This window comes from Aspergillus saccharolyticus, assembly GCF_003184585.1.
Source record: "Aspergillus saccharolyticus JOP 1030-1 unplaced genomic scaffold BP01scaffold_13, whole genome shotgun sequence".
In the NCBI taxonomy this organism is placed as follows: Eukaryota; Fungi; Ascomycota; class Eurotiomycetes; order Eurotiales; family Aspergillaceae; genus Aspergillus; species Aspergillus saccharolyticus.
Window position 1 is genome coordinate 3895 of NW_020290623.1, and position 25239 is coordinate 29133.

The 25239-nt window shown below is 52.1% G+C and overlaps 8 protein-coding genes across 8 annotated transcripts; 7 read left to right on the forward strand and 1 right to left on the reverse strand.

Annotated features, from left to right (window-relative positions):
• BP01DRAFT_295373 (pleiotropic drug resistance family ABC transporter) lies at positions 1 to 4842 on the forward strand (the record flags this gene model as incomplete). The annotated part of the gene is made up of 5 exons (XM_025571814.1): positions 1 to 1845; positions 1907 to 2180; positions 2240 to 2904; positions 2959 to 3271; positions 3326 to 4842. The coding sequence occupies 5 exons, from the start codon at positions 1 to 3 to the stop codon at positions 4840 to 4842; spliced, it is 4614 nt and encodes a 1537-aa protein (XP_025431613.1).
• A 1652-nt stretch (positions 4843 to 6494) lies between these two features.
• Positions 6495 to 8886, reverse strand: BP01DRAFT_356252 (ferric reductase family protein). The gene has a single exon (XM_025574898.1). It carries the CDS (start codon positions 8711 to 8713, stop codon positions 6866 to 6868), a length of 1848 nt encoding a protein of 615 aa, XP_025431614.1. The 5' UTR covers positions 8714 to 8886; the 3' UTR covers positions 6495 to 6865.
• A 3612-nt stretch (positions 8887 to 12498) lies between these two features.
• On the forward strand, positions 12499 to 15264 carry BP01DRAFT_35474 (C6 zinc finger domain protein). Its single transcript, XM_025574513.1, has 4 exons — positions 12499 to 12711; positions 12872 to 14178; positions 14227 to 14549; positions 14607 to 15264. Exons 1-4 carry the CDS (start codon positions 12578 to 12580, stop codon positions 15063 to 15065), a joined length of 2223 nt encoding a protein of 740 aa, XP_025431615.1. The 5' UTR covers positions 12499 to 12577; the 3' UTR covers positions 15066 to 15264.
• A 199-nt stretch (positions 15265 to 15463) lies between these two features.
• Positions 15464 to 16348, forward strand: BP01DRAFT_365338 (SDR family NAD(P)-dependent oxidoreductase; the record flags this gene model as incomplete). The annotated part of the gene is made up of 3 exons (XM_025576359.1): positions 15464 to 15522; positions 15586 to 16010; positions 16077 to 16348. 3 exons carry the CDS (start codon positions 15464 to 15466, stop codon positions 16346 to 16348), a joined length of 756 nt encoding a protein of 251 aa, XP_025431616.1.
• Positions 16349 to 17036: 688 nt separating this feature from the next.
• rpl17 (60S ribosomal protein uL22) lies at positions 17037 to 18312 on the forward strand (the record flags this gene model as incomplete). Its single annotated transcript, XM_025573368.1, has 3 exons — positions 17037 to 17277; positions 17475 to 17662; positions 17728 to 18312. The coding sequence occupies 3 exons, from the start codon at positions 17037 to 17039 to the stop codon at positions 17878 to 17880; spliced, it is 582 nt and encodes a 193-aa protein (XP_025431617.1). The 3' UTR covers positions 17881 to 18312.
• An 813-nt stretch (positions 18313 to 19125) lies between these two features.
• BP01DRAFT_373539 (GAT-like domain-containing protein) lies at positions 19126 to 20644 on the forward strand (the record flags this gene model as incomplete). The annotated part of the gene is made up of 5 exons (XM_025576789.1): positions 19126 to 19162; positions 19229 to 19326; positions 19502 to 19892; positions 19965 to 20418; positions 20449 to 20644. The coding sequence occupies 5 exons, from the start codon at positions 19126 to 19128 to the stop codon at positions 20642 to 20644; spliced, it is 1176 nt and encodes a 391-aa protein (XP_025431618.1).
• A 1021-nt stretch (positions 20645 to 21665) lies between these two features.
• On the forward strand, positions 21666 to 22586 carry BP01DRAFT_295746 (lytic polysaccharide monooxygenase; the record flags this gene model as incomplete). The annotated part of the gene is made up of 2 exons (XM_025571823.1): positions 21666 to 22310; positions 22362 to 22586. 2 exons carry the CDS (start codon positions 21666 to 21668, stop codon positions 22584 to 22586), a joined length of 870 nt encoding a protein of 289 aa, XP_025431619.1.
• Positions 22587 to 23517: 931 nt separating this feature from the next.
• BP01DRAFT_356259 (uncharacterized protein) lies at positions 23518 to 24952 on the forward strand. The gene is made up of 3 exons (XM_025574899.1): positions 23518 to 23562; positions 23639 to 23764; positions 23865 to 24952. The coding sequence occupies exons 2-3, from the start codon at positions 23640 to 23642 to the stop codon at positions 24736 to 24738; spliced, it is 999 nt and encodes a 332-aa protein (XP_025431620.1). The 5' UTR covers positions 23518 to 23562; position 23639; the 3' UTR covers positions 24739 to 24952.
• The last annotated feature ends 287 nt before the right edge of the window (positions 24953 to 25239 follow it).

Genomic DNA, 25239 nt, shown 5'->3' on the forward strand with positions numbered 1-25239 from the left:
ATGTCGCTCTTAGGCACTATAAATCCTAATCTTAATCCAGCTCGAGGTGTGGAGTCCCACGAAATCCACGAGAACAGCAATGAAGGCTTAGCTGCTACATCCGCATCGGCTGTGAACGAAGGAACAGCCGAGCTAGGCCACCACCAGCACAGCACCCGTGACGAAGAGAAGTTGATGGCAGAGTCTGGTGTTAGTCCACCAGGGTCCGATACCAGAGGTCGTTGGAGCCGACACACTACCTTCAGCAGCGCCGAGACTGCCCTCGAGAAGGTAGAGCCAGATAAGGAGGATATCGACAATGAGAGTGATGGCGTGGCGGCGCAAGAGATCCACCGTCTGGCGCAGCAGTTGACCCGTCAATCCACTCGTTTCTCGACACATGGCGAGAATACCTTCTTGGAGACGAAGGAGGATTCGACCTTGAACCCCGCCAGTCCCAACTTCAAAGCAAAGCATTGGATGAAGAACCTTCTCGCCCTCTCCTCGCGTGATCCCGAAAGATACCCTAGACGAGAAGCAGGTGTTTCCTTCCAGAACCTCAGCATTCACGGTTATGGTAGTCCAACGGATTATCAGAAGGATGTTTTCAACTCCATCTTCCAGATCGGCGCCCTTGTCCGCAAACTCACAGGTACCGGAAAGCAAAAAATCCAAATTCTCCGTGACTTCGATGGACTGGTGCGCAACGGCGAAATGTTGGTGGTCTTGGGTCGCCCAGGAAGCGGTTGCTCAACCTTTCTGAAAACCCTCGCCGGTGAAATGAACGGTATCTACATGGACGAGGCGTCTCAGCTGAACTACCAAGGCATTTCAGCCCAGCAGATGCAAAAGCAGTTCAAGGGCGAGGCTATTTACACCGCCGAAACCGACGTACACTTCCCGCAGTTGACCGTCGGTGACACCCTCAAGTTTGCCGCGCTCGCTCGTTGCCCTCGGAACCGATTTCCGGGCGTCACCAAGGAGCAATATGCGCTGCACATGCGCGATGCGGTCATGGCGATGTTGGGCCTGTCTCATACCATTAATACCAAGGTTGGCAACGACTTTGTCCGTGGAGTCAGTGGTGGTGAGCGCAAGCGTGTCAGTATCGCCGAAGCCACTTTGTGTGGCTCTCCCTTGCAGTGTTGGGACAACAGTACGCGTGGTCTAGATTCGGCCAACGCTTTGGAGTTCTGTAAGACACTGAACCTGATGACCAAATACGCTGGAGCGACTGTTGCAGTCGCCATCTACCAAGCGTCGCAGAGTGCCTATGACGTCTTCGACAAGGTCACCGTTCTGTACGAAGGTCGACAGATCTACTTTGGCCCCACCAATGAGGCGAGGGAGTTTTTCACCACTATGGGCTTTGAGTGTCCGGATCGTCAGACTACTGCCGATTTCCTCACCTCCCTGACCTCTCCCGCAGAACGTATCGTCAAGCCGGGCTATGAAGGCAAGGTGCCTCAGACTCCTGACGAATTCGCAGCTGCATGGAAGAACAGTGAGGCACACGCCAAGTTGCTCCGAGATATTGCCGAGTACAACCAACAATATGCCATTGGTGGCGAGTCGCTTGGCAAGTTCATCGAGTCCCGCAAAGCTATGCAGTCCAAGAACCAGCGCGTCAAGTCTCCCTACACGATCTCCCTGTATGAACAGGTCAAGCTCTGCTTGATCCGTGGGTTCCAACGCTTGCAGGGTGATGCCAGTTTGACTATCTCCCAGTTGGTCGGAAACTTCATCATGGCTCTTATCATTGGAAGTGTGTTTTACAACCTAAAGGACGAGACGGACAGTTTCTACTCTCGTGGTGCCCTGCTTTTCTTCGCCGTGTTGCTCAATGCCTTCTCTAGTGCGCTCGAGGTATGTCGCTGCCTTTCGCATTGAATTTCGGCTTGTTCTCAGCTGCTGACACTGTAATCAGATCTTGACCTTGTACGCACAACGTCCAATCGTTGAGAAGCAATCTCGTTACGCCATGTATCATCCTTTCGCCGAAGCCATCGCGTCTATGCTCACTGACATGCCCTACAAAATCGCAAACGCAATTATCTTCAATCTCACGCTCTATTTCATGACCAATCTTCGTCGGACGCCGGGTGCCTTCTTCGTCTTCCTGCTGTTCTCCTTCGTCACGACCCTGACCATGTCTATGCTCTTCCGTACCATCGCCGCTTCTTCCCGTACACTTTCTCAGGGTATGTCTTTCTGAGAGGTATTCACATTGTTCTTCTTTCAAAGCTAACCTCGAACCAAGCTCTCGTCCCTGCTGCCATTCTCATCTTGGGTTTGGTCATCTACACGGGTTTCACAATCCCCACGACTTATATGCTGGGCTGGTCGAGATGGATGAACTATATCAATCCGATTGCTTACGGTTTCGAGAGTCTGATGGTCAACGAGTTTCATAACCGGAGGTTTCCGTGTTCTGAAGATGGCTACGTTCCCTCCGGCAATGGGTATGATTCTCTGCCCCTTGCGAACAAGATCTGCTCCACAGTGGGTGCGGTTTCTGGCCAGTCCTACGTCGACGGTGATAGGTATCTTGCGTTGAGCTTCGACTACTACAACAGCCACAAATGGCGCAACCTGGGAATCATGTTTGCTTTCATGATCGCCCTCATGGGCACATATTTGCTAGCCACCGAGTATATCTCCGAAGCCAAGTCCAAGGGCGAGGTTCTGCTCTTCCGCCGCGGTCACACTGCTATCGCTGCTAAGGATGTCGAATCAAGCCGTCAATTTGCCTCCCCTGAGAAGGCCGACCAAACCGGTGGTCAGCAGAGTGCCGCTATTCAGAGACAGACTGCTATCTTCCAATGGCAAGATGTGTGCTACGATATCAAGATCAAGGGCGAACCGCGCCGCATTCTCGATCATGTGGATGGATGGGTCAAGCCTGGAACATGCACTGCTCTTATGGTATGACCTGACCTCCCTCACTTAACAAAAATACTTTACTAAATGTTCATTTAGGGTGTTTCGGGTGCCGGTAAAACAACCCTCCTGGACGTGCTTGCTACTCGTGTCACCATGGGTGTTGTCACCGGTGAAATGTTGGTTGATGGTCGTCCGCGCGATCAGAGTTTCCAGCGCAAGACTGGATATGTGCAACAGCAGGATCTCCACCTCCACACTACCACTGTCCGTGAGGCTCTCCGTTTCAGCGCCCTCCTTCGTCAGCCTGCCCACGTCAGCCGCCAAGAGAAGCTTGACTATGTTGAAGAAGTCATCAAGCTACTAAACATGGAGGAGTATGCTGACGCCGTCGTTGGTGTTCCCGGCGAAGGTAAGCTGACCCTGAGCTTGGAGTCGCGCGCGAATTGTGTCTGACATGGATTAGGTCTCAACGTCGAACAGCGGAAGCGTCTCACCATCGGAGTTGAATTGGCGGCCAAGCCGCAATTGCTTTTGTTCTTGGACGAACCTACTTCGGGACTTGACAGTCAAACATCCTGGTCCATTCTCGATCTCATTGACACCTTGACTCAGCATGGTCAAGCTATTCTGTGTACTATTCACCAGCCTTCGGCCATGCTGTTCCAGCGCTTTGACCGTCTGTTGTTCCTTGCACGAGGCGGTAGAACGGTCTACTTCGGAGATATCGGAGAGAAGTCCTCTACCCTTGCCAGTTATTTCGAACGCAACGGTGCTCCCAAGCTCCCTGCCGATGCCAACCCCGCCGAATGGATGCTCGAAGTCATTGGTGCCGCTCCTGGATCTCACAGTGATATCGACTGGCCCGCTGTGTGGCGTGATAGCCCTGAACACAAAGCTGTGCTTGACCACCTGGCCGAACTCAAGTCTACTCTCTCCCAGAAACCGAGTGACACCACCCAGGCGGATCCCGGTAGCTACAACGAATTCGCTGCGCCGTTTTCTGTTCAATTGTGGGAGTGCTTGCTCCGGGTCTTCTCGCAGTACTGGCGTACACCCGTGTACATTTACTCCAAGTTCACCCTGTGCGCCCTTACTGCCTTGTACATTGGATTTTCATTCTTCCACGCCAAGAACACTTCGCAGGGTCTTCAAAACCAGATGTTCTCCATATTCATGTTGATGACTATTTTCGGAAACCTGGTTCAACAGATTCTTCCCAATTTCTGCACTCAGCGCGCTCTCTACGAGGCCCGCGAGAGACCTTCTAAGAGTTACTCTTGGAAGGCTTTCATGGCTGCCAATATCATTGTTGAGCTGCCGTGGAACGCGCTCATGAGTGTCGTCATCTTCGTCTGCTGGTACTACCCAATTGGTCTGTACCAGAACGCAGAACCGACTGATGCCGTTCACGAGCGTGGAGCATTGATGTGGCTGCTTATTCTGTCCTTCCTTCTCTTTACTTCGACCTTCGCGCACATGATCATTGCGGGTATCGAGCTTGCGGAGACTGGTGGTAACCTTGCCAACCTCCTCTTCTCTCTGTGCTTGGTCTTCTGTGGTGTTCTTGCAACTCCTCAGCAGCTTCCCGGATTTTGGATCTTCATGTATCGGGTCTCGCCGTTCACGTATCTAGTGTCTGCCATGTTGTCGACTGGTGTCTCGGGTACCACGGCTGTCTGTGACTCTTCGGAGTATCTCCGCTTCAATCCTCCTTCCAACAGCACTTGCGAGAGCTATATGAGCAGCTACATCAAACTTTCAGGCGGCTATCTTGAGAACCCTGATGCCACCAGCGATTGCGCCTTCTGCACCATCAGCGACACGGACACGTTCCTGGCTGCGGTCAGTAGCCACTACTCGGACGCGTGGCGCAATTTCGGTCTTATGTGGGTGTACATCGTGTTCAACATCTTTGCTGCGGTGGGCATCTACTGGCTTGCCCGTGTCCCGAAGGCCAAGAAGACCAAGGCTTCTTCCTGAGAGGGCTGATTGTGTATAAGTGTTTTTGTTCAGCTGTTTGTACACTCTGTTCACATTTTACATATTGTCTCTGTTGGCAACATCCTAGGGACTTTGGTTTTAAACATTTAGAATTCTCTTCTTCTTCTTATTCTTCTTTACTTTGGTCGTTCCTTCCTGACTATGCTCAAGCGTATACCTTACGATAGGGTCTTTGCATGTCTTTCTGGGTCTGATACCTATTTACTTCTCTAAGGCTCTTCGCCATCTTACCCTCACCAACTCCTCTCATCTTTCACCGTCCTTGTGTCCGTCCACGAATATACAATACATACCATACATCGGACATTTCCAAGAACTGTCAGAAACACATCAAATGTCGTTAGAATAAAAAAGACCATACGGGGTTTTCTAGAAACATCTGTTTTATCTCAATAGGTCAATCGTACAAGTCACAAGCCATCCTGATTTCTCTATCAAACTGTCGAATGCTATACTGCTACACGATAGCCAAACATACCCTCACAATCTTGATATCCTGGAGCACGTACGAGACCATACCGATAGACACTGATACTGCAGTCAGCCGACTATGCTCTTTCTTACTCTCTTAAAAAACTGCAGCACGTAGGATTCAACACCGACAGAAATCCTCACACACACATACACACACACTTACACATGTCAGCCCTTCTCCCGCCCCTCCTCGTTCCTCGAAGTACCCAGGTGCGGGCTGGGTTTGAATAGGGAGGAGAGAGCTACTGATTCACTCGCTAGTAATAATGACGGGTAACCTGGGCGAGAAAAGAAGGTTACTGTCCTGTACCGAATTCCACACCGGCAACCCGAGAGCGAAAGTGGAGATGAAAACCAGAACGAGCGCGACAGTCACTGCCCCGGTAGAAGAGAGTCCAAACAGTGACAGGAACAGAAGGGGTGAGAGAGACGAGTGATGCAGAGCACTACACACCGCACACCACACACAGTAAAGCAGTTTTAGGCAAGGGGACGGACTCATTGGCTACGTTACGTTGATCTGCAGGCTATGAGAGCGTTCCCTTCCGTGAGGAATCTGCAGACTCGCTTTCAGTACATACAGTAGGGTAGTTAGTGCCTCCTAAAAATCTACTAGTTTGTAGTCATCAGGACTCAGGGCTCAGGAGACTGACTCGTAGGTAAAGTGTCTACTGTGTAAGTTGTACGGAGTACTACACTAAAAACGAACGCTGAACTCGTAAAGCTAACTGACTAGCTTGTCATAAAATTAGCTTGCTCAGGGGTTGGTGGGGCTGCCTGCTTGGCTGCTAACTTATGTCTCTAATCTGTCGGTCCGGTTTTAGTCTAGGGCTCGGGACATGTTTCTTCTACGTACTGAAATGTTGACATATAAAAGATAGATTAATTTGTCCCGGCCAGTGGGTGGGGCCCAGGAAGGTTTGGAGTCATGCTACTAAGAAAAATTCGGGATTTCCTAATTTAAATACTGTTTCTTTTAGCTGTGCAAGTGGAGGATAAGTTAGGTTTTGCGAGCTAGTCTAGTGGCTGTATAGTACAGAATCCTAGATTGACGCACCGATCAAAAGATAGGGGTGGGGTGCACTGTGCAGACTGCAGTGGCTAAACATAGAGAACGCTGGTGGCTGGGGCGTGTCGTTATTCATCTCAGGACAGGGATTAAACTGGAGGCAAAAAGGCTGGAGTTGCAGGAACAAGAAGATACAAAGTCGATGATGATGCGGGGTTAGATCCAGGGTAATGGTTTTTCTCGCTGCTGCTGCTGCTGGCACGATGTGTCAGGGTTGTAAGAATGGACAATGCTTTGTATATATATATCTCAGAGAAAGGAGAGGATAAAGAAATTGAGTGAGAGGATAGAAGGGAAGAAAAAATGACAATAGAAGTTTTCACAAGAATATTAGGGCGGGAGGACGGTCAGCCGTCAAAAAGAACAAAGAATGAAAAGAAGAAAAATAAGGTAAGGCTTCAAGCACAATAGCATTCACAAGCAGAAAGCAACTTGATACAATTTTGGGGGGTGATCAGGTTACCACGTAAAGGCTTCCTCGACGAAATCGACCACAGCGCCCTTGCCGATCCGAGATCGTGCAGCTGCACGGACTTCATCGGCGAACGCGCCAGGGCCACACACGGAGACGACCGTCGCGCCGATACGCTCAGGGATGACCTCGTCGAGGACAACGTCAGCCTTGCACCGGCCAGGAAACATCTGCACTGTGGCACTGGGCGAGACAATCTCCCGACTGGACTTGGGCTTCGAGACGAAAAGCTTGATTATCAGGATGTCCCGGCGACCAGGCAACCGAAGGATTTGATCCATCCATTCTCGCACCCAGGCAAGATGTTCTGTGCTGCGGACAGACCAGATGAGGTAGATTTTTTGAGTCGCAGCACGTCCTTCGGTGGAGCGAATGATCAGATCCCGGACGGAGAGCATGTGATGTGTGATGCCAGCACCGGCGGAGAAGAGCACCGCAGTGCCGTAGCTGGCCAGGTTGCATGCATGAGACGCATATGGTCCTTCGATGAAGCCTGACGTGCGAAGCGTTTGACTGGGCGCAGCCAGCGCTTTGTTGTATAGCTTACGCGTCATACCTTGACGAGCACCCACGATGAGCGACACCGAGGTCGGTTGCTGGTGGGCCTTCATGTACTTGTCCAGGTCCGAGACAGGCTGCTTCTCGAGGTCGGACATCCTTCCGGTGGTTGCGGGGGATGTCACTGACTCGCTGGGCTCAACCCAGGCTACAGAGAATGGATGCGACATCCAGAGTGCAACGCTGGGAATGTAGGCATACACATGGCTACCTGCGCCGACATGAACGCGCTTGGGGAGTTGGAAGGTCACTCGGCAGGCCTCGCCCGGGAGAGCCTCAATGGTCAGAGTCGTAGAACCCTTGCTGGGAGAGATGTTCAGGTACGCAATGCGGCCAAGGCGAGCCAGTCGCTCCAATAGCCACATGAACCCAACCGCAATGAGCCAGGGCTTCTGGGGAAGGTTGTCAAGATCCAAGTGCATGATGACACCAATGTATGCAAGGAGAGCACACAGTTGGTGGATATGCAGGAATGTTTCATAGAAAGCGTGCCGAATGGGAGACGGAGAGTGAAGGCCCAAGACTACCATGGCGACAGTCCCAACCAAGCCCCAGGAGAAGAAGGGAGTATCACGTAGACGTGCAAGCATGTCAGTGAAACTGACTTCGTCGCATGCATTGACCGCCCAAGCGGTCGTATGGACAATGCTCTCAATGACCACGATTCTGCCAAGCCACCGGTGAAGCAGATTGTAGGTATCGAAGCTGATGTGCAACAGGGGAATGAGCGGGTTGTTGCGGGCAGCGAGGAGGAAAAGAGGGACCATGTTGAAAACGGCCAGCGTCCCGGAACGACCACGAAGTTCAGCGACAAGGGCTGCCTTGACGTTCACCCTGTAGTCGAGAATCACACAATAGGCAATCTGACTTGCGAGATACAGACCAACGAAAATGGTTTGGAATCTGGAAGGCACTGTGCCCACGTTGAGAGCCGACGAGATCTGGATTTCCCGGTTGTGTCTCTTGCTTCCCAGGGGTGCATACAGGATATGCTTCTTGATGTTCGCCCAGGCAGATGATACCTCGACACTCCAGAAGGTTTGTTCTCGTCTGCCTGCCGTCAGAGAGGTGATATGGCGAAGGTAAGCATGGCTGATCTGAGCGATTCGTCCGCAAAACACGACGAATGCAAGCATGGTCAACGACGCGTAGATGATCTGTGTAAACAAATGATCTCGCGGTACGTCGACACCATTCAACCCCCTTGAATATTCGTAGATGTAGGTGGCATTGACGCCATAGCCTCGAGAGGCTATGTGCTGCCGTACACTATCCATTAGATCTCGCGTTGGCTTGCGCAGCACGTTGTAGATACTTCGTACGGCGACAGGAGACGATGGAAAGAAGCAACCAGGTCGTGTGGAGTGAAACCAGCGGGCTTCCTAATAATAGCGCACGACCCTCTTGAAACAGGCCAATGACTGCTGTGTTGCAGAGAGCCTAATGCCAGGGGAACGACAAGAATGTGGGGTAGAGCAAGGGAGTTCCAATGAATCTCCAACAAACAAAAGTCTGGCGGGAACGACAGTATCAAAGGTGTAGCGGATAGCTGTAAGGTTCGGTTTGACACAGGAGGATAACGTTTGAATCTGAATAGACTGAAGTCGTCTGTCAGGCTGTTTTAACAGGCAGTTCTGATGATGACGTTTTTCAAGGGATGCGCAAATGACCAAGATGTTGTCACAGGTGATGTCCTCAGAGGAGCCGAAGAATGCTGGAGACACCAAGAAAGGATAGCGAAGTTGACGTTTAGGGTCTACCAAGATATAGTCTTAGAGTGATGACCAGCGTCACGAGGGGCGAGTCAGCCTTCAGATATACTCACCTTTGATTGCCTACGTGCATGATATAGAAGTATTCCAGCAAGGGGAAGGAAGACGCACAGCGTCGTGAATAGTTCAGCGGCTAGAAGCGAAAGTTGCCGGTAAGAGAGAAAGTAACACAAAGCAACGAGAGTGTCTATTGTTGTAAAGAGGACCAACTCCGCCTATTTCATGATAAATGACGTCTGACTGCAGGCAATGATCGGCAAACCCCAAAAGAGGCAGGGAAAGCTTGTCCGTTTCAACTCAAGGCACAATAGTCGAATGTTTGAAACAATGAACAATGAACGAATGGATGGGCCGCTCGGTGAAAGAAGGACGACCAGCCAGCTGGCTAGAGAAGGAAACCGAGAAGGAATATGACAAACCAGGCCAGAAAAGCACGGGGGGAATAGAGAAGAGTGAAGAAGAGGGTTCGAAGAAGACGAAAAGGTCGGAGACGGAGAAAAAATCCCTTCTACATTCGGAGATCCACGGCGCAGATACATACCCTTTAAGCGAAAGAGAGGTGCCGCTTCAGGCAGACGGACCAGAGCTTGCCATTGAGCTACAGACGAACGAAGACCAATGGCCAGGGCCACAAACCCGTTTAGCAGATAACAGTGGCGTGGTCCTCCTGAGGAGGGGTTCATATTGGGCGCCAAGACAAACGTCTGCGCTCGGCCTCGAACCGTTGAAAGAGCTCTGGAGCGCACCGAGGGCCCGACGATGGCATCGTCGTTTCTGATAGAGATGGACAGGTCTCCAGTCTTGGCCGGGAGTTAGGCGCTCTTGGCTCCTAGCAGGAGCCGCGGAGACGGGGCAAGCTGCAGGATTGCAGCAGGGACCGTCCGACCGAGGCGCATCGCTGGCCACTGAACAGCCAGCCCCTGACAGAGAATTGCATCTCAACAGCTCCCACAGGTCTGAAGTGGTGCACCGTGAGGTTGAGGATATCAGAACTGGGAGGTTCGTATTGGTTTATCGCGACGTCTTTGCATGTTTCAAGTGCTGCAGTTCAAGGTGAAACGCTTGCTCCATATTGGCCAGGGTGAGGTTTGGCGACCCACTGCGATTCCTATTGGCAGTGTGCATTTCAGCCACTGACTAAAAGTTATTGTGCATAACAGCAGAGAATGTGTTTCTTGGAGTGAAACAAGCCTGATATCTGAATAGGCTGGCAGGAATCTTCCATTTAAAAGGGAGGAACTGATTGAGTAATGGTTGAAGGGGAAGTGGAGGGAAGAAGAAGAGAGACTCCAGGGAAATTGGGCGGAGACACATGGCGGTGACGGGTCCGAGGCTAGTCCCGCCCTGTTTAATCTATTTTTCATATTATTTCTCTGCCATTTCCATTTGCTCGGAGACTTCGACCTCTGGCTATCTCGGAACAGTCTTCCTGCGGTTCGGATCTTCGTCCTTGACTTTTTGTTCCTTGGTGCGCTTCCTCCCAAAAAAAAAAAAAAAAATAGATTCGGAAAAACCAGAAAAGCGAAGACTAAAAAAAAATCCCTGACAAAAAAGTGGATATGGGTGCACCCATGGCTCAAGATCGTGTCCCACCGCAGAGCCAATCTATTTCAGCAGTTCTTTAGGGTCAGGTTTGAACTCGGAAGCCACATGGGAGTTCGGTGCTTCGCTTCGATGACAGGTAGTAGCTCGTTAGCTTCTTATGCCATGCTTCCAGCGCCTAAACTGGAAGCTAAGCCTACGGACCTGAGACGCACTTAATAAATCCTAAGCGACTGTCAGTGTGGTATGACGAGCTAAGGCAGATATGACCTGACATCTTAGCATCCTTCTGCTATCAGTGTGGAAGCAGGGTTAATCTCCTTTGGAGGCCTTGAAAAGATGACCAGGTCAGCTGAAAGATATTTGCACATGGCCTTCTCTGGTCAGCTTGATCACATCACTACCTCTAAGCCCAGGTATCTCAAGCAGAGGTCAAAACGATACCTTGGTACCCATGATCAATATGTCCTTGAGTCAAGAATGGGTGATTTGACCTAGAGGCGGGCTCTTCGCATAGCTTGCTTACTTTGGGGAGGTGCTTTGCAAGGGAGCAGTCATTCCCAGTGACTTGCGGTAACCGTCCAAGGCCACACAACAGTGATGGAGCAGCATACCGGCAGTAAGGATAGCTTGAAACCTGAGATTCGTGCGGGAGACACCATGTAGTTGAGTAGGCCTGCTACAGCATTTCCATCTCACCTCATCTTGTATGTCTTTCCGTGCGGGGGCAGATTCTGATCGGGTAAATTCAGAAGCCGTGGCCCCCGCATTCGGCTATTGAAACTTCCCTCCAGGAGTCACCCGAGTCTCTTGTGTATCGATGTCAATACATGCATGAATAGAATCATCTTCAATCAACAGGCAATTATTCCCGGCTCAAACAGCCGACATTGCTAATTACAAATGACACAATACAGGTCCTGGTGAGCTTTGAGGCTCTAGGCGATTACCTGATTGTCTTTTGTTGATCTCGTTCGTAGCATGCTTGCGGCCTATCACTAAAGTCCTATGAGGTTTAACCCCTGCACTTGATCCCGAAGTATATAGTATCGACTCGGGACACTCAGTACATTATCGCCACGCAAGATGACCACCCACCCTTCATGCCGCTCAGCCAGGTGACAGTAAATTTCGACTGCGTGGCTTCAAAGCAAACCTTAATTCTTCTGAGTTCTGCTTTACTTCAATCCGCTGTTGGGCCAGAATCTATGGTACCGTATGGTGTGTACGGATCGGGTAATATTGCTGTTGCCGTCTCGCGAGGAAGTCTGGCTACTGGAAAATCACCTTGCCTTGATCTTCCACTTCCTGTTCATCATTGAAAACGCCCACAAACTGTTTGGGATCCAGCATATATGGTTTGACCATCAAAATATACCAGGTGATGAGTGGTTGACTTACGAAGCGTATGCGACTTGCCCAGCTGCTGGTTGACTGGCTAGGTTTACTTATGCTAACTACCTTAAGTGTGGGGAAAGCACGAGCGCAGGCCGAATCAGATCCCCAACAATTGATAATACTGCTGCAAGCACGCCGGAGCTGCTGGATGCTCACCACCTTTCCTCGCCCAGTGCAGAGTGACAGCAATATCCTTGTCTCTCTCCTTTCATTCCAAACAAGCGCGATCATTTCTTCAATCTCCTGTCAATTGCCATCTCTCACACATTGACACATTACCTGCATGGTGTCTCCGACCGAGATCAAGACGCGTGGCTCGGTCAAGCTGGTTTGCGCAATACTGCTAGGATGAGCATGCTACTTTGAGATATCACCATATCAAGCGAATAATTCAAGTAGTAATACTTGCACTCCGCATCGCAGTCCCCCATGGAGCAAGACGAACGATCATCCCCGGCCGCGGGAACCCCAGGGTCGAGAGCCAAGGCCCGTTCCGATCAACTCATGAAACGCGTCTCAAGAGCTTGCCTGCATTGCAGGCAGCGTAAATCAAAATGTGATCTGTATGTCACCGTCCGACCACCAAGGCGCTTCAGACTGCGTTGAATTCTTTCTTCAATGTGGCTTCTTTACTTGTTTTGCCTACTCCGGTCTCTCCTCGTTTCATAGTCTCGTGTGCATGGAAGCTGTCTCGGATGCATGGCTAATCTTTTTGACGATTAGAGACAGCAGTGGTAGTCCTGGTGTGCCACCATGCCAACGCTGCATTTGGGATAATCGTGAATGCGTCCTCGGTAGCTCCAACCGAGGAGGACGCCGCATACGCAAAAACAAGATGCAGAATTTCACCCCGGACAGTATAGCGTCGGGGCGGAGAGACTCAATCATAGAACCGGCAAGTCCAACAAACTCGGAGAACCACCAGACAACGGCCTCGAGCTCGTACCCCGGCCCCGTTGTATTCGTTGCACCAGATCCACCCACCGCACCTTCGTTGTCCGTGGAAGACGAAGACACGGCTTCCATCGGCTCTGTTCCCCGGAACCCCTCCGATGCCTGGCAGTGTTTGACTGGCATTGCGAAGCGAGGTGCAGATGGCCCTAGCCCGGGCGTTGAAGCCGAACCTCTCCATGTAAGCTCAAATAGCTTCACGGGACTCAGTGCCCTACGAAATGGCTCCGTGACCGACTTCCCGCCAAACAGTGGCATCAAAGCATATCGACTAGTGCAATCTCGATCTCTGGATACCGGGACTGTGTGGCAGCTAGTGGTTCGGTACGCCGAGCACTTCCACCCGTACCTCCCGTTGGTGCCACGGAAGTACTTTGAGCGTAGCGCGCTTGATACCTTCGCTAGTAATGAGAAGCATCTTCTCACTGCTGTGCTGACCATTGCCTCCAAAGACCTAGTGGAACGGCCAGAGATCCATGAGTACTGTTCCAAGTACATGCACGAGTTGATTTCCGGAATCGCTGCCGGCGCCGACTGCGATGTTGAGGCTGTAGAAGCTCTCCTCCTCCTAGCGGAATGGGAGCCTCAAGGCCTCCGACCCCGTATAGAGAAAGTCGGTCGGGGAGAGGAAGATCGGGCTGCCTGGATGCACGTTGGCCTCGCTCTGCGCTCTGGCTACTTCCTCGGGCTGGACAGAACATCATTTCGAGGTGACTCGTCCGGAGATACGGAGACGGAGGCTCGAAGACGACTAGCCTGGACGAGCTGCTATGTGTCAGATCGTTTGATTTCCGTCCGCATTGGGCGAGCCTTCTGGTCTCGGGGACCGGGACCAATGACTGGTCTCGTAAGCCAGGACTTCCCATCGCTTCAACCGATCAACGAGGGCGAAGAGGACTATGCGAGAATCTTCCAAGCTACGCTGGACCTGACTCAGCTGTATAATAACGTACACGATGTGCTCTATTCCGGAATGCGGGCGAGCAACCAAATGATGCTTATGGGCGACTATGTCAAATACGTCGACGACTTTCGACTGGCAATTCTGCGCTGGAAATCTCTATGGGGCTCTTTATCGTGTAAGTCAAGATTCTCTGCTGCCGAGCCTCTTCACTGATTGGTGACAGGCTCTACACCCATGAAGGTCACTTTACAGCTTTCTTACGAATACCTGAGACTTTACACCAATGCGTTCGCCTTCCAGGCAGCAATATCGCAGTCCTTAGTCTCTAAGATGAAGAATGATGATCAGTGCCAAAGAGAGTATTTGCGGGCAACTTTCAACAACGTGGCATCGATGCAGGATGCTCGCTTCATCTACGAGTCGGTGGATGCTGCTAAAGCTTACCTAACCATACTTGTAGATGTCGTTGACCCGGAGAAACATCTTCATTTCATGCCGCTCCGGTTCTATCTATACGGGATTTATTCCGCGGTCTTCTTGTACAAGGTATGGGAGATTTAAAATGGACTTATGCTATCTCGATTCGACGCTGACTGCCACTAGGCCCGCTCCTTCGGCGTCATAATGTTCTCCGAGGAGATGAGGGTGCGAGATCTGGTCACGAAAACTACTCAAGTCCTTAGGCGAGCTAGTGCTGGGCCTGATGACATTGGGTCACGGTATTCGCGGTTACTCGAGCTCTTATGGCAACAGAAATCGATGCCAGCCGCTTCGTCGGCGGGTACTCACCAAGAAAGCGGGATGCCAATGCATCACGATAGCAGCACGTTACCGCACCAGACATCCGATCCTCATGTGCATTTTAGCCCTGCAAATGATTTCTCATGGCTCGATCTCGAGGCTGTTGGTGATTACGTCTCTGGCGACCAGATGTCAGGAACGAACTCACTCGCACTGGACACATTCCAAAATCCAGACCTATATTCTGCTGGGCAAGATCGGCCTCAGAGTTGGCAAGTGCCCACGTGGTCCGGGGACATGAACAGTAACCTTTTTTTCTGAAGGAGTCGAGAGTTGCTTAGTGACCGGTAATAATAACCAACTGGAAGGTTGCAACTTCGAATGGGACATTCTCGTCTGGCGACACTCAGTGGGGATATATTTCCGTATTGGCTTGTACGGGCTGTACCAACCAACAACCGCCCGCCGCGCTTGTGTCCTCCACCCCCACTGCCGATGCGGGGTCGTGGGGGGTACAGTCTTCAGTCGGAATTCGCGCCGACCTGAGGGTAGAATGGCTAATGAGATAACCGGGGCCAATGCTTTGCTCCTTTCTCTACCCCGTCTCTGATTCTCTCGCGCAGTTGTCGTCTTATTTCCTGACTCTCTACTCAGCAGAATTGTCTTGAACGCTCTAATCAAACATTGCCTTACTCAGACCTATTCTATCTAGCGGAGCCATGTCTTCGCTGAATGACATCCGCGGTCGACTTGCACTAATCACCGGTGCTTCCGGAGGGTACGGACTAAGAAACCAATCGATAAGTTCAGGCTCCGTGCTGACCGCAATGTGGTGATATAGGATTGGTGCAGCTTGTGCGCGCCAGCTGGCCGAGCGCGAAGTCCATCTGGCTTTGACGTACTCATCTAATTTGGCTGCAATCACATCTCTCAAGGATGACCTAGCATCAAAATATCCTACGCTGCGTATCACCATTCACCAGGTCGATGTTGGATCTGCTGAACAAATCGAGGCCATGTTTGTGCAAATCGATGAGCAACATGGTCAACGCCCTGATATCCTCGTCTCAAATGCCGGCCACGGCAAGCGCTTCCCACAAATCTGGGATATCACGCTTGAGGAATTCGACTACACGTTGAATGTCAACCTTAGGGCTTCCTTTATCCTGTCGAAGGGAGTCGTCGAGCATATGAAGAATCAGCGATGGGGCCGAATCGTATTTATGTCCTCAATTGCCGGCTACGGAGGAGGTATCAATGGTTGCCGTATGTTATACTGTCTATGTCTCGCACAATGCCCGAAAACCTACAAATTTTGACCTTCAATCACAGATTATGCCGCCTCAAAGGCCGGCATGACCGGTATGATGCGGAATCTCTCCACCCGACTGGCTGAGTTCAACATCAGTGTGAATGACGTAGCGCCTGCTATTATCGGTGATACAGGGATGGTCCCCAACGCTGAGTCGGTGCCTGAAATTGCCGCAAGTATTCCCCTCAGGCGTGTCGGCACTCCAGAGGAGGTTGCGAATGTGGTGACGATGCTTGTGACGACGGGTTACATGACGGGGCAGAGCTTGCTGATCGCAGGTGGTTTGAAATAGAAGCCGGGATGTCTCGGAATCAGTCGAGTGTGCGCTCTAGAGTATTGCGAGTTTAGAAACAACAACGGCGCGACAATCGTGCGACCATAAGATAGAAGTGATCCTCAGAGTGACCTCGTCCTAGAGTGAAGTAGATCGAAGAAAGTAGTGGTGGTTGTCCGCTCGGGCCCGACCCTTGCCTTCCCGCTCTAGGGCGGATTACTGCCGGGCGGTGAGAGGGAGACCTACCAGAAGCACACTAGTGCTAGGGCTAACATACCCTAGACGGATGCCAAGCGCGAAAAAGCGCACCACAACGAGCGAGCCTCGCGATCTCAAGTTTGAGCGGCCGACGACAGAAAAGCGACAAAACTTCTCACCCGACATCGAAGGACCACCCGCTCGGCAACCACATCAAGATGGTGAGTGCTACATTCGCGTTTTTTGCTGTTGGTGGAATTGGAGCAGAGGATTTTATTTATCACGAGAATTACGGTCTCCATGATGTTCAACTCCCCGTTGTACCGGAAATCTTCGATTTCGTGCTCCTACGACGCCCGCCGAATGAAGGCCTACATCGAATTTTCACGATCTTTACTATCACCATTCACCAAAATGGACCATCCCCACCATTTCCGCTACGAATGCTGCTCCGGAGGAACACAGATGATTTGTTGAAGGAATTTTGATATGTCGAGGGCTTTTGCTGATGTTGGGTTTTTTCCGTCGCCATCAGGTCCGTTACGCTGCTCAGGATATCCCGGCCGCTAAGAGCGCCCGCGCTCGCGGCTCTTACCTCCGTGTCAGCTTCAAGAACACCCGTGAGACCGCTCAGGCCATCAACGGCATGAAGCTGCAGCGCGCCCTTACCTTCCTCACCAACGTTACCGAGAAGGCTGAGGCCGTCCCTATGCGCCGGTACGCTGGCAGCACCGGCCGCTGCGCTCAGGGTGAGTGCCCACTCCAAATTCACTGCATGCGATGAATCGATGAATTCCGGGATTGGACGCAACGGAATAGAGGGAAGGCGGAATCTAGTCATGGCCGTGAAAGCGAAGGGCATATGTGTGAACCATGAATGGGAATCGAAACATCGACATTGGCAGTAGGATTGCAATGAAGACCGCTGACAGTCTTCATTCTACAGGCAAGCAGTGGGGTGTCAGCAAGGCTCGCTGGCCCGTCAAGTCCGCCGAGTTCCTCATCGACCTTCTGAAGAACGCTGAGGCCAACGCCGATACCAAGGGTCTCGACACCGGCAACCTCGTTGTCAAGCACATCCAGGTCAACCAGGCTCCCAAGGGCCGCAGACGTACCTACCGTGCTCACGGTCGTGTATGTTGAAACCTCGCATTTGTTCCCTCCCCGCGGTCACCAGTGACTGACATGCTCTCGAATAGATCAACCCTTACATGACCAACCCCTGCCACATCGAGCTTATCCTTACTGAGGGTGAGGAGGTCGTTCAGAAGGGTCCCGTTGCCCAGCGCGAGGTTCACCTCAGCTCTAGACAGCGTGGCGCTCAGATCCGCCGTGCTCTCATTGAGGCATAAGCGGTTTATGGGTGTCGGGGGAAGTGAAGTGGTCAGAATCTGAATGGGAATGCCGGAGTTTCGCTGTTGTACGGAAACCTATACCTGGTCACGGAAGGAATACAAAAGAAATTATTACTTTTTTGACAAATGGAAAAAATTCGAAACCACCGGGCGAGACCATCTGCCAGTGTCACATCTGAGACGGCGGAGATCTCCATCCACCTCCCATCGGTTCTATTCCCTAGGATTTCATTCTGTTCCGACAGTCTTGTCTTATCCCTTGGCTGGTGGCGGTAGAGCCCGGGTTGGAGATCAACCTTTGATACCATAGGAATGGGTGGCTTGGGTTGACACGGCTGAGTTCGGACATTCTCATAATTCAGAACACTTTGAGCGCTGGTTTTCATGAATGGGTCACGGAATTTAATTGTTTCATGAAGTAAAAGTCGGATGTGTTTTACTGAGTTTCTACGTAATCGTATGGAGTGGGACGACGTCGAAACAGGCTATCAGTGCGCCACAGGACCCTTCGATCTACAGACGATGCCTACACTGTAGATCCCCTATCCATGATCCCCAGCGCCTCGCAAACTTCCAAAGACCGTTTGATGCCTGGCTGACCAGCCAAGCGTGGCTGTGTTCCCCGACCAATGCCAGTGACTGCTCAACGTCTCAGCCCAATGCGATCAGCCGACAATTCGGACGTTGCATGCCCCTCCATGACGACAGGACGCAGAGCATAGCGAGGGGTCTAGGCTTGCATACGTAGTTATGTCTAGTTGGTCGCGCTGGCTGAAATTCAGGGTGCATTATCGTCTGTGGTCGCAAACAGGCACCACTATTTGCCGACCATGTAAAGATATATCCGCTTCTCCAGCTTTCGATTCAACTTGCCCAGACTAAAGCAAGCTTGCGTGTCGCCGATTAAGCGTTCATGCCGCTGTAGATTGGCATATGCATCCCATCATCCTATATTGTCAAACAAGAAACGTTTCGAAGGATTGCTGGGAAAGTAAACAGGCATGGATGGTTGTTGATACGAAGTGCTTTGCTCTTTTTTCCGACGGGTGGCTACTCCCCAACTAGTCGTGTACTTAAAACTTACCTACTACTACCAGCTAATCTACAAGGCGACTTTTTCTTTCTTCTTAATCTCCCCCCTTTCTTTGTTTGTCTCTGCTATTTGTTCTTGCCTATCCATGCTATTCTTCTACTTTGAATAATTATCATTTTTATTATACCCTTCAAGCCTAAATGCCGAGCATGAAGCGCATCTTCAACTCGTTCAGCAAGCGGACTAGTGAGTAGGAGTGTTCTGCGATCGCGAATCATGCCAACCAATACTCACTGCCACGCCGTCTGACAGGTCCGACGCGCTCCAGTCCTCCACCAGCTTATCCTGATGACTCGCCGGAGGGCATCCTTCTTCGAGAGATTGTTTGTTCCTTCCACCGTGGTTCTTTCGTGTCGCGTCAAAACTAATCATAATGCCTTGTTCATCAGCGCGCATTCTGCGAAGAGGGTGCGAACAGTTCTGTACGTTTCCCCCCCCCCCCTTTACTCCCGTCTCTCGATGGCCACTCCGCAACTTTCGCATTCCTCACCTGCGACTGAAACTCATGCCATGCCATGTGTCCAGGGGAACGAGTACGTTCATCTGCCGGGCATTGTCGAAAATGCCGAGTCCAGCCCCAACGCAGCCCGCGAAGCCGCCGTGTTCATCCGCAAGATCCTCTCGGAGCCGTCGAAGCACCCTACGCATGTACAGTACAATGCGATCATGCTCATCCGTATCCTTGCCGACCATCCCGGTCATGTATTTTCGCGCAACCTCGATGCCAAGTTTGTCGCGACAGTGAAGGACCTGTACCGACAGGGGAGGGATCACCGCGTCCACAGCTTCTTGAGGGACACCCTGGATGGCTTGGAGGTGCAGCGAGCGGGGGATGAGGATCTCAGGCTTCTCCTGGAAATGTGGAACACGGAGAAGGAAAAGAGCAATGGTGGTCGGCCTAACGGGTTACGTGTGAGTAAGCCATCTGTTGTTGCTTGCGCAGTGCTGATGATCGGATCGCATTAGTCCAGCCGGAGTTCTTCGCAAGTGCGGGCGCCTCTGCTGTATTCTTCTCCCTTGGGAAATCAGAACACTCTACCACAGCCCGAAGAGCTTGCTGAGCGTATCTCCGAGGCGAAGACCTCGGCGAACTTGCTCACGCAGTTCGTCCAATCCACCCCGGTCACGGAGTTACTCGAGAACGAGCTCATCCGCGAATTCTCCGACCGATGTCGCACTGCGTCTGGTGTGATCCAGAACTATATTAATGCGACAAATCCGGCTCCCGATGAGGATACTTTGTTGACGCTCATTCAAACCAATGACGAAATCACTGTGGCGCTGTCGAATCATCAGCATGCCCTCCTTCGGGCGCGTAGAACCCTAGGCCAAAGCGGTAGCCAGTCTCCAGCAACATCGTCCAACAACGAGCCTGCAGCCTCAGGCGCTGTGCAATCGCACGCAGCACCTTCACTACCACCTCGGGAGCCACAACGTACTGGGTTCCCATCATCCGCTTCGGCACCGGTGAGGCCGGGTCCCTCGGGGGCATACAGTAACAACAACAATGACGGCTGGAACGAGCAGCAATCGGGCGGTTACGAGGAACAAAATCCGTTTGCAGATCGCCATGACACAAGCACTGCCGGCCCTTCGACGTACGGCGAGCCGAGGGCAGACGGGCCGAGCAGTGACTGGTGGACACAGGCGCAACGACAGCATTCATAATTCTTTCCGTTCCTTTCTGTCTCTGTATGCTTTAAAAGATGTAGCGATACCTCGATATGATACCTCTCAGCGGAGCAGTGTTTTGATTGAGCTTACTACGGTATTCTTATCGGTTCCTACTTTTTTCCTATTGGTGCATTTGTGGGTCGTATATCTCCAGCAACCCTGGAGCAGCCGCCATGGAGTGAAAGCTGGCTCGGATATTGCAATGTTCGTCCTGAATAGATGAACCTGCTGCATCCCAAACCTCGGTCCAACAGGGGTTGAAATGCTTGGTGGATCTTCTCTGCTAACGGCGTTCTTGGGTCAAACCGGGAGCGCCATCCGCCGTCATCGGGCTGAGACAGAATCCCTGGCTGGACAACGGAGGGAGGCAAAGCAGGGCCAGGAAATTTAGCAGTACCCGTTGAAAAAGCGAGCGTGTGGAAAGAAAAATCCAGCGTCTGGCTGGGCAAGGCGCGGAATTAATGTAGGTGAAACCCCAACTGTGCCAAGCATCCCGAGTTTTCTGCTAATTAAGACCGCAGCTCCACCGTTGTTTCATGCCCATCTACGTGAAACCACACGGCGCTTGGGACCTTACCGGTCTGGTGCGTGCGGCCGCTGCATGTCCATCTGTCTATGGTCACTGGTTGGCCTCGATCAGTGACCTGTCAATCTATCGTGCCATGTCCCGGTGGAGAGGCACCCTGTGATTAATTCGTTAAGGGTTTGATGGTTCTGTCTAGATGCAAGAACCGTTTCACGGTCGACCTCCGAATGAAGCTGCCCCAGTTGGTCCAGGCACCGTTCTCTTGGTATATAGGATGGCGGACCTCGCTGCTTCTCGTCGAGAAATTCATTCTGTTCTACACGCAGGCTTGTCTGTTGAATTCGTCCTTCTCTTTCCACCTTCTTTTTTCTCCTACCGGTCTGTGACCGCCTCATTCATTAAACCTTCCACTCTTTACATCAGGTATACTGGTATACCCGGATCCTTCACTCTTACATTCTTTCCATCTACCACTCTACATCAACCAAAATGAAGCAAACCGGCTCCATCCTCGCCCTCGCTGGACTTGTGTCCATGGTCCACGGTCACGGTTTCGTCACCAGCCCTTCGCCCCGTATGCCCGGTGCTGCCATGGAGAAGGCTTGCGGTCAGCAGGTGTACGACAACCAGGAGGCCGACAACTACGGCAACGTTCAGGGTGAATTGCAAATTGCCAGCGGCCAGAGCGACTACGATGCGGAGGCTTGCGACATCTGGCTCTGCAAGGGTTACAAGTACGCCGACAACACGGCCAACGTCCAGTCCTACAAGCCTGGAGAGGTCATCCCCTTCACGGTCGACATCCGCGCTCCTCACACCGGTACTGCCAACGTTTCCGTTGTCGACACTGCCACCAACACCCTGCTCAGCCAGCCCCTGATCTACTGGAGCGTGTACGCTTCAACTGCTACCGGCGTGACCGCCAACGAGACCAGCTTCAACGTCACCATGCCCACGGACCTCGGCGACAAGTGTAACGAGGCCGGTGCTTGTGTTCTTCAGTGGTGGTGGGACGCCCGCTCCATTGACCAGACTTATGAGTCCTGCGTTGATTTCACCCTGAGCGGTTCTTCTTCTTCTTCCTCTTCTTCCTCTTCTTCTTCTTCCTCCGCTGCCGCTGCTGTGACCAGCGCTGTCGCCTCCAGCTCCACCTCCAGCGCTGCCGAGACTACCGCTGCCGCTGAGACCACCAGCGCTGCCAGCGTCGCGGTCACCTCCCCCGTGGCCGCCAACAACATTGCCTCCTCGGGCCCCACCACCCTGGCCACCAGCGTGAAGCAGACTGCTACTGCCGCCGCCGTTGCCAGCTCCAGCGCCACCAGCGTCTCCCTGCCCACCGACGGTACTGCTGAGGAGCAGCTCACCTGGATTGCCAGCGTCTTCAAGGCCCTTCTCAACTACGCCAACTAATTAGAAGGAGATGGGGGTGTGCCTTGTACTGTGCACACCGGGTGCATACATTTGGTAGGATAGAGGTAGATAGCAACTAGTTTGCCTGTCTATTCTGATTAGATCTTCTTTGTTGAGACTAGTACTTAAAATCCTTTCCGGTTCTGAAGAGGCTCTTGATGTAGTCTTGGAGTAGTGTAGAGTGAGAGTGCTGTAGGATATACGCCGCACCCCACAGTGCCGTCCACTACCGAGATACACAGACATCCCGCAACGTTACGCCGATAGTCTCTCTGCAATAACACATGTAGGCCTGCCGGATTACATCGTCACCCTGGGGGGTTCCCAGTATGCAGTCAAGCATCCAGGTTCTAGCCGCATATTCACGTCTGCTATCCATACCAAGAATAACTCGCTAACCAATCACTTCACTGCCAGCAAGTCACGGGAAGAGAGGAGATAGATGCAATTAGTCGTACTTTCAAGAATTCTCAGCGATGCGAGGTGAATCGCAACACCATCCCTCGAGCTCATCCTGGGCCCCAGGTGTTCCGGATCCCCCATGGGCCTGTTTCTGTGAATGCGGTGATGGTCCGCTGGAGGGTCCGCATTAGTGATGGAATTCACCTTGCTTGTCTTGCTGGGCTATTTAAGCTTCCTCCTTTCCTCCTCTCTCGTCTTCTTCTCTTCTTGTTTTTTGCTTCACTCGTCGAGGGTTTGTTGAGCACATCTCGAGTCTGTTGAACACGTCCTGAGCGGGTTCGTGCACTTCGATTGCCTCCTTGCCTTCCGGCTGTTGGACTTCAACTCTTTACTTGTTGACTTGTCTCGTCTTGAAAGTGTAGGTCAGATATCTCTATGAACGCGTTGAGTCAAGGTCTAATCTACCTTCCAGACTCATATCTCGACGCGCCAGTCGCATCAGTACAGGCCATCTTGAGCCATCCAACTCAAACCACAGAGAACCCTCGGAAAAATCCCTATCCCAATAGAACGGGTAACTGAAGTCGAACAGCCCTCTCAACTACTCAATCTGCAACTTCAGTCCAGTAATACCGCTGACCATCAAGCAGAATGAGTACACCACAGCCGTCGCCGAAGCCTTCGCCGAAGCCTTCGCAGGCCAGCCGCGCTTCCCTCCAGCCGCGCGTGAGTCCCGCTCCTCGCAGCGAAGCCTCTCAGCCAAATAGTCCTGAATCGTAAGTGCCTGTGTCTTTGGCCGTGTTTTGTCTGCGTCCTAGTTTCGTCTCTATGTCCCGGCTACACTTCTCTCTCTGGATAGTCGCTAAAAACAACCAGCATTCGTCCCGCGAAAAGATCTCGTATCAATCTGAGTGCGGAGGCGAGCGCTACGACTGAGAATAGCAAGCCTGCGCAGCCTCCTCAGCCTGCTCAGCCTGGGGTTAAGAACCCCGCTGGGGACAAGGCCGGGGCTAGCGGTCAGGCGAGTACCGGAAGACAGCCAGGGGGGAATGTGAAGACTGGGGCTACTCAGCCTGGTATCGGCCAGCCGAATATCACCCAGCCCGGAGTCCACCATCCCAGATTCAACCTACCGCGCTTCACCGCGCAGCCCGGACATACCAACCGTGCCAACCATGCTCTCTTCCACGTCGGCCAGCCTGCCACCGCCTACTACGTGGACCTCGACATGGTGCGCGCGCGCTGCCCGCAACTCTACCAGACCTGGATGCGCTGCCGCGTCAGTCAGCAGAACCCCAATGTGATTCTCCTCCCCAACGAGAACCCCATCGTGTTCGGCTTCTTCATCAAGTGGCTGGCCCAGCGCGCGCTGTTTGACGGGTACCAGCTGACCGACCCGAAGCCCGTCTTTCTTCTCTGGCGCTTCGCCGAGCAGTATCAGTGCGAGGCGCTGCGGACCGACCTGCTGGTGTACCTGCGCAGCTGGCTGATCGCTCACCACATCCCTTTCAAGAAGGATGTCGTCAATCTCGTCTACGCCATCACCAAGCCCGGCGCAAAGCTCCGCAAGCTGGTCGCGGAGGTCAACGCCTGGCGCATGGGAGCCGCCGAGTTTGAGGCCACGACCGCCGACGTGCCCCGTCCGTATGTGGACGACCTGGTCCGGAGCTTGTTGCTGGTGCGCTCCTTTTGTCCTCTGACGGGACTGCCCAGTGACTTTGCCACTCGCTACATTCCCACTGAGAATTAGCTTTGCGCTGTACTAAAACTCCATGGGAGATGAGTGAGTGAGGTTGGTCTCGGAGTTGTCGTGGCTAGTTGCTACAGCTTGTAATGTCCCCTCCAGATTGCTTTGCTTGTTTTTTTTTGACGGGGAGTTGTCTTTATCGGATGGACCTTGAACGGTCGTTGAAAAATGTCTTCAATTGTTGCTTCGGGAACTTAATTGATATCTTCCTTGTCATCTGGCTTGTCTGATTGCACATAGTATTTTGGTTTCCAAAAAGTGCTCTGTGTTTCTAATGGGGTAAAATGAAGTTTTTCAGCTATCCAGAGTTACATTGACGTGACTAGACGTGTGAATAGTACAAGAAGAGTCTGTATACACAGTCTGTATAGTCTGTATACTTCCTTCACTGCAGCTAAGGATCACGTAACCGAGACTGACCCCTGACAGCTGACTCAGGGTCTGCATGCGCTAACCCAAAAAGGCAAGCCCGCCCCCCCCCTCCCTTGTCAGATAAAGAAGATC